The sequence below is a fragment of the Mustela nigripes genome, chromosome 12, assembly GCF_022355385.1.
Source record: "Mustela nigripes isolate SB6536 chromosome 12, MUSNIG.SB6536, whole genome shotgun sequence".
NCBI classification, from domain to species: Eukaryota; Metazoa; Chordata; class Mammalia; order Carnivora; family Mustelidae; genus Mustela; species Mustela nigripes.
The window spans coordinates 101,152,459-101,167,027 of NC_081568.1; the positions used below are offsets into that span (position 1 = coordinate 101,152,459).

The 14,569-nt window shown below is 42.0% G+C and overlaps 1 protein-coding gene across 1 annotated transcript in view; it reads left to right on the forward strand.

Annotated features, from left to right (window-relative positions):
- Positions 1–14,569, forward strand: part of SV2C (synaptic vesicle glycoprotein 2C) — a 156,783-nt gene that overhangs the window by 39,497 nt on the left and 102,717 nt on the right. The window contains exon 2 of the mRNA XM_059418097.1: positions 10,701–10,881. Within this exon, the coding sequence (XP_059274080.1) occupies positions 10,701–10,881 (181 nt within the window). The remainder of the gene's footprint in view (positions 1–10,700; positions 10,882–14,569) is intronic.

Below are 14,569 nucleotides of genomic sequence, written 5' to 3' on the forward strand. Positions count from 1 at the left end.
TTCTCCCTTCCTTCTGAGGTGCTTGCTGTCTCCTCCATCCACACCCTCTTCTTGTCTCCTTGCCCACACTTCTTCCCTTGGATTTCTTTTCCCTTCACTCCCCATGGGTGTTCCTCAAGGGTTGATCCTGGGATCTCTGTCCTCTTTTTCCTTCATCCTTGTGGAGAAAACCCATGTTTCACAAGGCTCTCCTGCTGCCACTCCCCCACCCCAGCCCCCAATCCCTGCCTTGACATTAGGCTTTCTACCCTCTCCCAGCTACTTCTTCTGGCCAGTTCAGTCCTTGCACTCCTGCTCCCCGCGCTGCTACAGGCAAACTTTTCCTCAGGGTGGGGTTTGCAAACTATAGTTGCCTCCCTGCCTATTTTTGTGAATAGTTTATTGGAATGCAGCCATGTGCATTTGCTCATGTATTTTCTGTGGCTACTTTCGCGCTGCAGCCACACAGGTGAACAGTTGTGACAGAGCCCTGGGGAACCAGCAAAGTCTAAACTGCTGTCCTTTTTCTCTGGCCCTTTAGAGAGGAAGTTTGCCAGTCCTGCTCTAAATGTCCTGGTCTTTTCACATTAGGGCTTTGATGGCCTTATTTCCCCATGTGAGAACACATCAGTGGCTCCCCCATGGTCTATGTAATTAATTTCATCTGGGGGGAGGGCTTGTAATTTAATGATTTTCTCTCACTTATCCTGCTTGTCTGTACTTCTCCACACACCCAACCCAGCCACTCTAACCAGGTTCCATCCCCTCTGCTTACCTGCCCAGCCTTCTCCTGCTCTTTCCCACTCCAGAACTTCCCCTGCACTATCGTGTATGTCTGAGGGAATGCAAAAAGCCGTCCTGCCTATCCTCTTACTCATGTTCTCCTTGTTCTTTGGACACTCAGCTCAAGCCCTGCTGCCTTCATGAAGCACTTCTGAAGATGAGCCATCCTGTTCGTGGCCTTACTGATTTTCCTGTGTTACCTGTACTGCCCTATTTGGCCCGTTCAGGGGTAGTATGGTGAAACTTAGCAATGTGAACTCCCCCACACTTGTTTAAGACCCTGACCTGACAGGCCCACTCTCGTCTTGCAGTCCCTTTCTTTATGAATTTTACTATGAGCCATCCCAAGCCCGTCTACTCTTCCTTGCTTCACCCTTCAGTGTATAAGAACTATGGACCCTGACCACGAAAAATACCCCTAGCTATGTGAATCTTCTCCAAGCCCACTGCCCCTCCCTTAGATCAGGTTGCTGTCATTCCTTCACAGGGCTATTTCTCAGCGGTATTGCTGAAGCTGGTCTTTTTTTCCCCTTGGTGGAAGCACAGATTTAAAAAAAACACTCATTCTCAGGGTCGCACAAGTACAGAGTTGGCTCCTGAGAGGGACTACATCCCTGTATGTTGTGCTCCAAGCCCCTCGGGCAGCAAGTGCCTTGTCCTGAGCTGGATCCGCCCCCTCTATCCTTCCCCACTGCAGTTGATCCTCCCCGTAGTTTCTGGAATGATCTTTTCCGGCACTGATGATGGCCAGTCTGTTTTATAGTTTCCCAAAGGATAAAGGCTTTGGATTGACTCCAACTTGTCTTCTATCCTGGTCTCTTGTCACTCTTGTCCCCAAACATGAGCTCTATATTCCCTTCATCCTCAACTACCAGAAGTCCCTTTGGTGTGCTGTGCTCTGACACAACTCCAGAGCTTTTAACTGAGCCTTCTCTCCCTGGGAACATTCCCCTCTTACCTGGAGGATTCTTACTCATTGGTCACAACCCAGCATGATCTACCTTCTTTGGGAAGTTTTCCAGAATTGTGTGGAACTAATTAAGTTGCTCCTTCCTTTTTTCCCCTTAAGCACAATGTGCTCACCTTAATTAAGCATGCTTTTCATTTAATGGTAATTAATTTTCTGCATGTTTTTAATCTCTCAGGAAACGAAAGGTTCAAGGCCCCAGTTTTATATTAAAACTTTCAAGAAGTTTTTTAAAAATACTCTTGTCTAAGCCCTACCCCAGGACCAGAGCCTCTAGGGGTGACCTAGGCATCAACATTCTTTTTCTGGAAGCTCCCTGGATGACTATGATGTGCAGCCATCGTCTGAAAGCACTATGCTAGGCTGTGAGCTGCTCAAGAGTGAGGACCATGCCAGTTTCATATTTGTGGACCTCTCCTCACTGCTCTTCTTCCCTTTCCCCTGTCCTCATTCCTCCAAAGGTACCTGACTCACAACAGGAACCCAACAAAGAGCTGTAGACTTAATGACTACCTCCTCATTGTTGACTCAGTGACTGAGATTTCAGAAGCAAGGGTTCAGTCCATTACCACTTCTCTTCCTCAGCACAGGCCTGCAGTGGGGGAAGTTTCCAGAGAGAGGGGTCCTGTTGGTGTGGAACTGATAGGTGATCTCATGGTATAAATCATAAAATGACTGTCTGTAATGCTCTTCATTCCTAAGACTTGTGTGTTTAATGCTTTGATCACTGAAGAGGCTGTAATTGCCCTTTTTAGGGGCTTCCAGAGCTATCCATATAAAATATGTTTGAATATTTCTTCCCATTATCCAGTGGGTTGGGTTGGGCTGCATACTAGCCATTTGAGGAAGGATGTTAGAGAAGACTGGGCTTCCTTCTTAGGACTCTGCTTCTTCCTTTGGCTCTCTGGATTCGGCGGATTCGGCAAGAGTGTCTCTAGGCCTTCAGAAGCTGTGTCGTGCCCAGGGAGACTTAGATAACAAGTAGTAAATGCTGCTCGATGTGGCCTTACCTGTCTGTACAAGCAGCTGCCGCCATCTCTGCTCCGACCAAAGGACTTAAATGTCAGACTTCCCCAGTGTAAAAGTCAGAGATGGGCTGTAGACCGCAGCTGATATTTACAGTTCTTTCTAGCGAAGGTGAGCTGACTTTTGTTGCAGATGTTCTCCATTGCAAATTAGGAGGATTTTTCTTTTTCATTTGTACATATGCCTTGGATATTATCGCTTTCCTCGCTTGTATTTGATTTTGTGCAAGTCCACAGATGCATTCGAACACGTGATGGCCCTTCCCTGTGGCTACTAAAAATAGTAATTGAAAAAATTATAGGGTTGGGTAAGAGAAGCCCATTAATTATTAATTACTTAAATTAATTAAATTTGAGCAATCACTTATTATTTACTCATTTGACTAGTTTAAAATTGCAAAAGAAAAATAAGTCTTTGAGACTTAAAAAAATTACTTAAGTCTTCCAATACTGTTTCAGGCGGTGTCTTTTCAGAACTTGAGCCAGGGGAGCCCAAAAGCTGTAACTGTCTTTGTATACCAGCTGGAGCCCACTCGCTTTCATCCTGTTGTCTCTTTTCCATCATCATTTCCTTCGCTTCTTTTCTTTCTCTTGCACCAGTAGTAATATTAGCATTTCAGGACCTTGCATAAAAAGGGACCCTGCTCAAAATCCCAAACAAAGGCTCACTCACCTTACTAGAATCAGGAAGTCTGTATGTGTCCTCATCTGGAGGGCACCTCTCAGTGTTACTGGCCCTAGACACTTTCCCTTGAGTTGGTCTGGCCAGAGAAGATGCAAAGACCTTTCAGTGTAAGAAATATTAGGCCAAATCCTGCTCTATTAACATGCTCCTCTTTGGTAAGTGGTACTTTGTGGAAGATAAGAGTCCTGCGTGAAAAAGTTAGTTTACCAGCCAAAGTCTGAGATTATGTCTAGTGCTGTCTTCCATCCAAGTATGACAGCCCCAAAAAAAAAAAAAAAAAAAAATCTAAAACCTGATCATAGACTTCAGAAACAGTAGACTTATCTGCATAAGTATCCAAATAACAACAGTCTGGAATCTGGCCTTTTCAAGTATATCCCTACAGAAACTATTACTAGGGCATAGCTATGGCCCAAGTCAGTCTTCTCTTTCAGCATAGCTTTACTTTTTTTCCTTTTAATTGAAATTTAGTTAACATACAGTGTGACATTAATTTCAGATGTACAACCTAGTGATTGGACAACTCTTTATAGGATGCTATGCTCCCCCCAAGTGTAACTACTATACAGCACTATAGAGCACTATTGCAATACCACTGACTATATTTCTTATGCTGGACCATTCATCCCTGTGACATATTCCTTCTATAACTGGAAGCCTGTATCTTTGACTTCTCTTCACCCACTTTGTGAGTCTCCCTACCTCTCTGTCCCTGGCAACCACCAGTTAGTTCTCTGTATTTATGGATCTGTTTCTGCTTTCTGTTTGTTTGTTTGTTGTTTTTATTCTGCATATGAAACCAAATGACATTTCTCTTTCTCTGTCTGACTTATTTCATTTAGGATAATACCCTCTAGGTCCATCCCTGTTGTTGCAAATGACACAATCTAATTCTTTTTATGGCTGCATAATATTCCTCTGTGTGTGTGTGTGTGATATCTTCTTTATCTATTTGTGTATCAATGGACACCTATGTTGCTTCTGTATCTTAACTATTGAGAATAATGTTGCAATAAACATCGGGAGGTACATATATCTTTTCTTAGTGCTTATTTTTATTTTTCTTTGACTTAAAAATTTGTTTTATCCTAAGACAACCCCCTTATAAAAGGTGACTATGATCATTACCTCATGGAGATTATTTACCATTGAATTCAGAATACTGCCACAGAATAATTTTTGTAGAAATCCAACTTGTAAATAAATAGTGCAGTGAATTTTAGAGTAATGCATTAGCCATGGATAACTGAAGTGCTTAAAACAAATTTTAAAAACCTATTCATTAAAAATTTCCATGAGAAAAATACTATATACATTTCTTAAAATTGTTCTGTTAATTTAAAATGTGCTTTAAAATGGCGCTACAAGGAAAAGATGGGCCCCCTTAGGTATTGTCAGAAAGGATCAAAAGCAGCTTATTAGCAGAGACAGAAATAGAAATGTGATATTCATCGGGGGAAATGAGGGTATGATTAAATAAATGGAATCGGTCCCCACGTTGGAAAATACTTTAATGAGGAAGTCATGCTTGAGGCCTCTTTTGGTCTTCTGAAAGACCGAAGGGCTGGCCAAGCCTGGCCTGAGCCCAAGCTGTGGTAGGAAGAGTAGTGAAAGCCTCAGGTCACGTTCAACCTCCCAAAAGCCCAGCTGAATTAGAATCTTCATTCAGGTGGTATCTCAATATGGACTCTGAAAAACAATCTGAGGGTTTTGAAGGGGCGGGGGGCAGGAGGTTGGGGGAACCAGGTGGTGGGTATTAGGGAGGGCACGGATTGCATAGAGCACTGCGTGTGGTGTAAAAACAATGAATACTGTTACGCTGAAAAGAAACAAAAAATTAAAAAAATAAAAAGAGTCTTCATTCAGTTCATAGAAGGATCTGAGAGTCACAGCCTGGCCTCTCTCAACATCAGAGGCCTGCCTCTAGCTAGTCCTGAGGAGACATGTCCTAGGAGAAGCACAGAGTTCCTATTTGCCCTTTACATATCTGCAACTGGTATGGGGAGTTCTTGCTTGTTCTGTGTCTTTGAAATTAAAATATTCCATAGCCTGCATCTCCTCCTATCAAATATGTATTAGACAAATGCAAACTTGAAGTAAAAAAATGTATTAGATTAAGTGTTTTAATGGAAAGCACAGCAGACTAAAATTGCTTTCAAACTCTGAAATGCTCACAAATCTGTGGGAATCTTGTCCAGATGCAGCTTCTGACTTCTGTAGGAGTGGAGTGGAGCCTCACAATCTAAATTTCTAGCAAGTTGCCCTGGGGTGCTGGTGCTTTTTGTCCAGAAGTCATACTCTTGTGGAGCAAGAATCTAGAAGACCTGATTTCAAGTACTGGCTTCTCACAGCATTGGTTTTCCTATCCTTATGGACTAACATACCTTTGAATTCTGACCATCTGCAGCATCATGAGGAGTGGAGAACAGGAGGGTGGTCTATGTCAAGAGCATGTATTGCTGCTCTGGGTTTTCCCGGAATCCCCATCAGCACACAGCAAAAACAACATGGAAAACAGCACACAGTGAAAACAACATGGAAACAAACAAGCCAGGAAATACAGCTTGTGTTCTGACAATCCTGGAGTGTTTCCGGTTTTATTCACTCTGTGCCTTTGCTAGCATTCAAAGGTTTGTCTTTAATTAGGCCACACAGTCAATAAATGAATCTTCTTATTGTGCTGTCTGTCTCAAATAAGCTCAAGGAGAGGCTGAATTCCTGTCCATGGCACAGCCAGTGGGACAGGCTAATTACCAATAATAAGCAATGTAGGGTGGAAAGATTGTTATCTTTAGATCTGACACATATTCTTAACCAGAATAGAAGTGAAGATACAACTTGATACTGTATTTTGTTTTGGTAAACCTATTGCTTGTGGAGGAATTTAATACCATCTCAAAGTCTTCCTTATCCTTCAAAGTCCTCTCAGAAAGCCCCTTCTCAGTGAAACCTTCCCAGAGTCCAGTCAGAGTTACCGGCCACCTCTTGTCGCCTTGCTCCCACTTATGCCCTACTGGCGTGCATACCTCATGGCTGGGCTCCTTCTGTTGTGTGTCTGAGGTCTCCCTCACTGAATTATGTGCTCCTTAAGCCATTTGGATGGAATAGAAAGAGTTCAGGGACTTAGAACCGAGGTCCCTGGGTGTGCATTCAGCACTGCCCTGTCCTGGTCATGTGTCCCCAGGAGGCCATGGAAGGTTTTGATCTGGCTGTTCCACTCTGTAATGTCCATGATCAGATGGGGTGTTGGGAGGGTAGTGTGAAATAGTGGGTGTGCCACTGTCTCCATCTTCTGGCTTGGACTGGGCACCAGATAAAGGTTTGCTCAGGCTCTGCCTGGGTGAGCTCAGGGATCGTGACTTATCAATCCTTGTATTTCTAGCACTTCAGGAAAAGTTAGGCTAAGTGCATGCTCAGTAAATTCTTTATAATTGAATTTGACATTATCTTTCAAGGAGGTTGTGGTGTATTAATTTTAGGCACAGAAAAAATACAAGATGGGGAAATAACTGGTTTTCCCCTGGTAGCTGATAGTGCATGCTTTTCTGAAATAAATGAAATGTGTCTTGAAGTAATTATTAAAATTCTGACAGAGATTTATTTCTGGTTTGCTAAGTTCAGAAATCCTATATACAACAGGAGAAAAGATAAATATTACACAGAACAAAGACTATTTTTTAAGACTTTTATTTATTTATTTATTTGACAGACAGAGATCACAGGTAGGCAGAGAGGCAGGCAGAGAGAGCGAGGGAAGCAGGCTCCCTGCTGAGCAGAGAGCCAGTCTCGAGGCTCCATCTCAGGACCCTGAGATCATGACCTGAGCCGAAGGCAGAGGCTTAACCCCCGGAGCCACCCAGGTGCCCCACAAAAACTATATTTAACAGGAAATTCATAAAGATTATCCATTTTTCTATGCAGTAATAGGTATAAACTTTTTAGAAGAATTAGAAAAACTGATAATAGTTACCTTTGGGAAGAGGGTCAAAGGCAGAGGAGAAGGAAACTTTCATTTGCTATATTTCTATGTGCTTTGAATTTTTGGCCATGTAGGCATATTTGGGTTGTAGATATACATACATAGATATATATATATGCACACATATATACATATATGTGAGTGGGTGTGTATTAAGGATATCTGGAGGAATTGAAGGATGGGCCATTTTTATTTTAGTCTTTTATATATAAAAACCTCTAATGAGTGTAATTTGGGGGTGGCTTAAGTACAAAATGCTAATGATAAATGTGGGTGCTCTGCCCCTTGTCAAGTCACTGAACCCTCACCATCACAGAAGTCAAGGGCAAACTCAGCTCACTCAGCCCTTCCTTTGTCTGAGCTTTAAGAACTCCCAGGCTGGGGCTGTGTTCTCACACTACTGCCAGTTGGGAAAATAGAAACCAGTTATGAGTCCTTAAAGTGCTGGAATCATCTCTTCATAAATCCATGATCTGGCTTAGTAAAGATGAGACTGCAGGTGACTGCCTGGAATAAGGAGAGTGGTAAGATATAGAGCCCAGTCCAACAGGAGTACCATCCCTCCTACAACCAGAAATGCAAGGGAGTTGCCCTAGTTGCCCTTCTTTGGAACATAGCATGTCCTTTTTTCTTTAGAGCTGGGTAGAGGGGCACAGAGAGAAAGGGAGAGAGAGAATCTTAAGCAGCCTCCACGTCTAGCTTGGGGCTGGCTGCAGGCCTCAGTCTCACAACCCTGAGATCATGACCAGAGCCAAAACGGGGTTAGATGCGTAACCAGTTGAGGCACTCGGGCACCTCCGTAGCATGTCCTGTTTAGCAAGATACTGGGTGTTCATTTTTCCTTGGCACTCCTGAGCTGTTTTCAGCATTGACCTGCTTACCTCCCATCAGCAGGTGGGGATGTGCCTATTTGGAGTATCTGAGAACAAATGGCGCACCCCTTGTCATATGCTTGTGTAGAATGAAGCAGCATTTCCCTGTAGCTTCTGCCCATGATATTCAGCTACCCTGGCCTTAACTCTGATTTTGTGAGTTAAGAAGGACACACCTCAGAGACCTTTCAAACAGTGCTTTCAGTTCTGGGTGGTACCACCACATAGGGGCCGGGGCAGACGGGGATGTTTTCTTGGCAGGGCATCCAGGATTATTAAAGGAATTGTAACCATGTTGCATGAAGAACTGCTGATGGGCTGGGATGTAGTCGCCACTCACTTTTCTGTGGTCAGATCGTTCAATTCTCTGTGCGAATGAACTGGGTTCCATAGTATTAACCTCAAAGGAGTGTTGTAAGGAAAAAATACATTAGTTCATACAAACACTTAGAGCTGGTAAGGGTTCAGCAATTGCTAGGAACTGGTTTTTGTCCTTGGGGCTGGAGGTACAAGAAAGATTCCCACATCTTTGGACTGCAGCAGTCACAGTCCCCCTCCTGATCTAAAGGAGTTCACCTTCTGGTTTGTAGGCATTTTTTAAAGTCATAGATATTATTATGAGAAGCTTAGCTATTGATTATTCTTCTGAGAGGCTTGAGTAGCTGATTTGAGCCCCTTAAGCTATAAATAAGAGATTTGCTGCGTATGCATTTCCCTGTGTGAATCTGTCTCCTTTGGGAATTCCTTTGCCTTGTGCTGATACATTATTTAAATTGTCTTGTAACCATGCACTGGGCTTTGTGATATGAGTATCTTCCCCCCTTCCTTTGAGAAGGATGCTCTGTGTATGATTAGCCCCATAATAAAGAGAAACTTGTCATTCCCCACCAAGGCAAAGGACCACTCACCCCTTTGCAGCGTTCCAGTCTGAATAAAAATGGCCTCTATTTTGTCTTACTGTACAATTGTGCCAACATTTGCCATTCAGTATAACTGCCTATACTCAGCTATATACAGAACAGCATCCACATGTCATTGATGTCAAGGTCATCAGACTTTTCCAGGTGTTCTCCTTCTGGGTCTTGTATTGATCCATTAACTGTGTGTTAAGCAAATGAATTCAGGGTGAGTGTTTAAATAGGATATTTCCCAAACTAATCTAAGGCAAAAAATCAATGTGTTTTTCTAACTTGTGTCTTAGATGCTGCTGAGTATCTTGAATGTGCCTTTGAAAAGAACTATTCAAGTGGTGATTTGGTGAAGCTGGGGAAGCAGAAATGGATGAGAGGTGTTGTAATAGCTTTGTAAATACCTCACCCAGATATAACAAACTTCCATTTATTAATTATGTCGTTTCCCCTAGTTATTGCACACCCTTTGACAAACATCTCTGAAGTAACTTTTGCCATACCTAGTACGATTTCATCTTAAGAAAGATTTTGGACAGGGCTTCTGGGGGCCTGGTTTTTTAGATGAAGCAAGTGAATTAGAAAATTCACAGGGCATCTTAGTGGCTCAGTCATTTAAGGGTCCAACTCTTGATCTCAGCCCAGATCATGATCTCAGGGTTACATACTGGGCATGGAGCCTACTTTAAAAAGAAAACAAAAGAAGAGGAAAGGAAATGTGTACTCACAGTGACACCAAGAGGGACATTGATCTAACCCTGGATTTTCCATTTGTTTCCACTATGGGAGTAAAGCCAGCCATGATAAGTTTAACAGCTCCCAAACTGCAACAGTTATTTTTCTTCTCCTTAGGCTCCTCCTTAAGCTTCTGATGCCAAGAGAAAGTTTTTCCTTATTAGCAGAGTTTGAGACTATTTTAAGATTAACTCTTGTGATCTCTAAACCCACCTTCCCTAGCCTCCCTTTCCTCCCCAGGGAAGGGCCAGGGCTTTTAGGAGAAACTAGGGAGAAAGAACCTATGGAATCTTCGAGGGAGCCTGTAAGAGTTTGGCCTTGGCCCCATCATCTGCTACAGGCAGAGATTTGAAGCAGGTTGGGGGATCCACTTTGACCAGGAAGTCCTTGACTCAGTCTCCCATCTTGGCCTTGTCAAGTGCTAAGCTGGACATTTATATGAAAGGGAACATGCCGTGAGTCAGACTCCAGGATTGCCCAGTGTGGAGACTCCTTGTGCCTGTCCACTATGTACCCATTCTCATGAGCCAAGTGAGAATATCACTGTTTTTTCTTTTACCCCCGTCCTTGGTTGTGACAGCTAAAGGTAACCCACAGAGCTTACTTTCCAGCTTGAAAGGTGATTTGTGTATCCAGAAGGATGTATTTTTTTAAAGAAATTTTTTCCCATGAAAAACGCTGAAATGTATTTGTCTCTTGTTCATTTGATCTAACATGTGTCATTTACTCCCAATCTGACACGTTTCTCTGTTTTTTGTGTGTTGCAGGCAGCATAGTGTACCTTGGGATGATGGCAGGGGCTTTCTTCTGGGGAGGACTGGCAGACAAAGTGGGAAGAAAGCAGTCTCTTCTGATTTGCATGTCTATCAATGGATTCTTCGCCTTCCTTTCTTCATTTGTCCAAGGTTATGGATTCTTTCTCTTCTGTCGCTTACTTTCTGGATTCGGGTAAGCTTTTTTCCCTTCATATCTCATAGTAATGTTTATTCTTCATAATTATACATGTTCTTCACTCCAGAGGACCTCATTACTGGGAAATTACCCCTTAACACACTTCTTTCCCTATCTTCACATCAGCCTTAGGAATATGATACTGATAAATATATAATTATCAACCGTAAAGGAGAACACACTTCTGTGTTCTTGTGGCTGATTCTGGTAGTATTTTTACTTCTAGGAAATGAGTTTTAGTTTAAGTGGAATCTTGTTTCTAGGGTAGAATGCATTCCTAAGTGTCTTTTTCTTCTGAAAATTTAGTTTCAGCAAGAAATAACCCTGGTCCTACCTGTTATGAGCTAGTATAGGTTCAAACTATTCAGGCTTGCTCTTAAGTACAGGATGAGTGTGTCTCAAGCAAATGTTATTTTATTGATCTGTGTTAACTGTCTAACTTGGTAGGAAGCCTACTTATTGAGATGTATCATGTTCCATTTGTAAGTTCTTGATTTTTGTTGAATTAATGGAAGTTGTGATGTTGGCCAAGTACAGTGGAATAGTCCCATACGCTCCCCCTTACCCACGGGGGATACATTCCAGAACCCCCAGAAGATGTCTGAAACTGCAGATAGTACCAAACCCTATAGAAACTATGCTTTTTCCTCTACCTACAGACCTATGATAAAGTTTAATTTATAAATTAGACACAGTAAGACATTGACAGTAACTAATAATAAAATAGAACAATAATAAAAATATACTACATATAATAAATATATATAATAAATATAAATAAATATATACTGTAATGAAAATTATGTGAATGTGGTCTCTCTTAAAATATCTTACTGTACTATACTCATTCTTCTTGTGATGATGTGAGATGATAAAATGCCTATGTGATGAGATGACATGAGGTGAATGAAGTAGGCATCGTGACCTTCTGATGATGAGTCAGAAGGAGGAGCATCTGCTTTGGACTGAGGTTGACTACAGGGGGTTGAAACCACAGATAACTGAAACCTGGGAAAGTGTAGCCAGTGTTGTAATCATTATCCCTAAAGAGCTGGAATCACCTGTTGACTCTACAAAGTAAATTCACAGCTGAGGAAACCCCAATAGCTTAATTAGGAGAGTCAAAGATACTCTGCTCTGATATGGAAAAAGTAAAAATAAAGAATTTCTATTTGAGAACTTTATTTTCATTAGAGTTGTTCTTTCTGAGATATCTATCAGAGGATGAATCAGTAGGAATACTATAAAATAAAAGTAAATAAATGGAGAAAAGAAAGGAGACAGTCCTGGGTTATGAATTTGAGAAGCATATCAGTTGTGGTTGTTGAGAGTGGAACCCACACAGCAAAACATAGTTTGACCAAAAGAGAAGGTCAGAGAACTGCAGCATGTCTTCCTTAATTAGCTCCAGTAGTACTTTAAAATCAGAACTAAGATGAGAAGGAATATAAGCCATCATAGAGAAAGACTGTATGATCTGGTTACTTCAGGGATACAAACTTTTATAACTCATTCAAAATATTTAGAAAAAAATTTGTATCATTTTATGCCACAAGATGAAGTATGTGCATATTAAGATTGGTGGATTGTGATTTTTCTGATGTGTCTTTTCATCTGTTTATAGCCCTTCATATGCTACATTCTGCTCACAGTGGGCACTTGGCAAATACATGACTAAGTTGCCCAAATCAGGAGCCTTCCTTAGAGTGAAGACATTCCCATTGACCAGTCCAGTAAACCAAGAAGGTTGGAAAGTCTGGGAAAGTGTAAAATTATTTTTTCCTTAGGGGAAAAAAATGATCAAAATCAATAATTAGCTTTGTAATGAATAATAGAGAAGGGAGGCTTTCCCTTGGTGCTCAGAGCTCTGTGTGAGATTGCCAAAATAACATGGGTGACCTGGGGAAGTAATTCGGATCATGGATTCAAAAGGCTACAGCGGTGAATTGGGGTGCCTGAGGAAGAACATGTGTTATTTGGGGCTATTTGTTAAAAGACCAGATTCTGAGGGTCCATAGGATAAGACATTCTTGCCATCAGGAAAGGCTAAACCTTTCTTTTACTTTCTCTTACCTATGTAATACCGTGTCAGAAAAAAGCTAATGGCCTAAATTCTGAACTTTCCAGTCCTTTCCATTTACAGCTTTATCGAGGAAATTTCAGTGATATCCTTAAACTCAAAGGTACTGGAGTGTGGTCAAATTATTACGGCAGTTTTAATTGCCAATTCTGGATTGTGATGTGGTCAACCCAATTGACTGCAGAGAAAAGGGTCATTATGGTGGCTGCGGAACACTCCTAAACTAATGGACTGTCTAGAAGTTAATTCAAGGGCAGGACAGAAGCAGAGACTGCCTGGGTATATTCATGATATCATACTCTTCCCTGTCGCAGACAAATCATTCTTCAGCCAGCAGCTCAGGGCTGCTGACTTCTAAATAACGTAATCTACCTGGCAAAGCACAGACTGTGTCTTGCTAGCTCAGCTAGCCTCCATGAATTGTGATACCAGAGGTTAATTCACCGTGCCTTTGCCAAGTTGGCACAAGACTGGGAGTCCAGAAATCCAAGTCCACCCTGCTCCTGCCCTTTACTGGGGACCCTGGGAAGGTCATTCAGGCTTTCCAGACAGATTCTTCTATTGGGTTTTGTTTTGTTTTTTATTTTTATTTATGTATTTTTGTTTCAAGTTCGTATTTAAATTCTAGTTAGTTCACATAGAGTGTAGTGTTGGTCTCAGGGGTAGAACAACACCCAGTGCTCCTCACAGCACCTGCCCTCCTGAATGCCCATCCCCCATCTAGCCCATCACGCACCCACCTCCCTTCCAGGAACCCTCAGTTTGTTCTCTGTAGTAGAGTCTCTTATGGTTTGTTTCCCTCTCTTTTTTCCCTTTCCCTCTGTTAATCTGTTTTGTTTCTTAAGTTCCACATAGAGTCAAATCATACAGTATTTGTCTTTCTCTGAGTGACTTATTTCGCTTAGCATAATACACTAGCTCCATCTGTGTTGTTGCAATGTCAAGATTTCATTCTTTTGATGGCTGAATAGTACTCCATTGTTTGTCTCCTTTATCCATTCATCAATTGAGCTCTTTCCATAGGTCTTTTGGGCTCTTTCCATAGCTTGGCTATTGTCGGTAATGCTGCTATAAACATCAGGGTGCATGAATCCCTTCGAATCTGTATTTTTGTATCCTTTGGGTAAATACATAGTAGTGTAATTGCTGGGTCCTAGGGTAGCTCTATTTTTAACTTTTAGAGGAACCTCCATACTGTTTTCCAGAGTGGCTGCACCAGCTTGCATTCCCACCAACAGTGTTAAAGGGTTCCCTTTCCTCCACACCCTCTCCAACATCTGTTGTTTCCTGTGTTAATTTTAGCCATGCTGACTAGCATGAGGTGTATCTCACTGTAGTTTTGACTTGTATTTCCTTGCTGATGAGTGAGGTTGAGCAACTTTTCATGTATCTGTTAGCCTGATTCTTCTTTTGTGAAAAGAGATAGAGATTACCAAGGCTGGGGGTGCAGCTGAGGGGGTAGCCCAGGTGGCAAAACACTCAGAGTTTTGTGCGATCCAGGCACTGAGGGAACCTGAGGACTGATGTTGTTAAGGAAAATGAAGAAAGTTATCTCTCTTCCTCATCCAAGTTTATGGGTAATGTCACCTGTACACAACACATGAG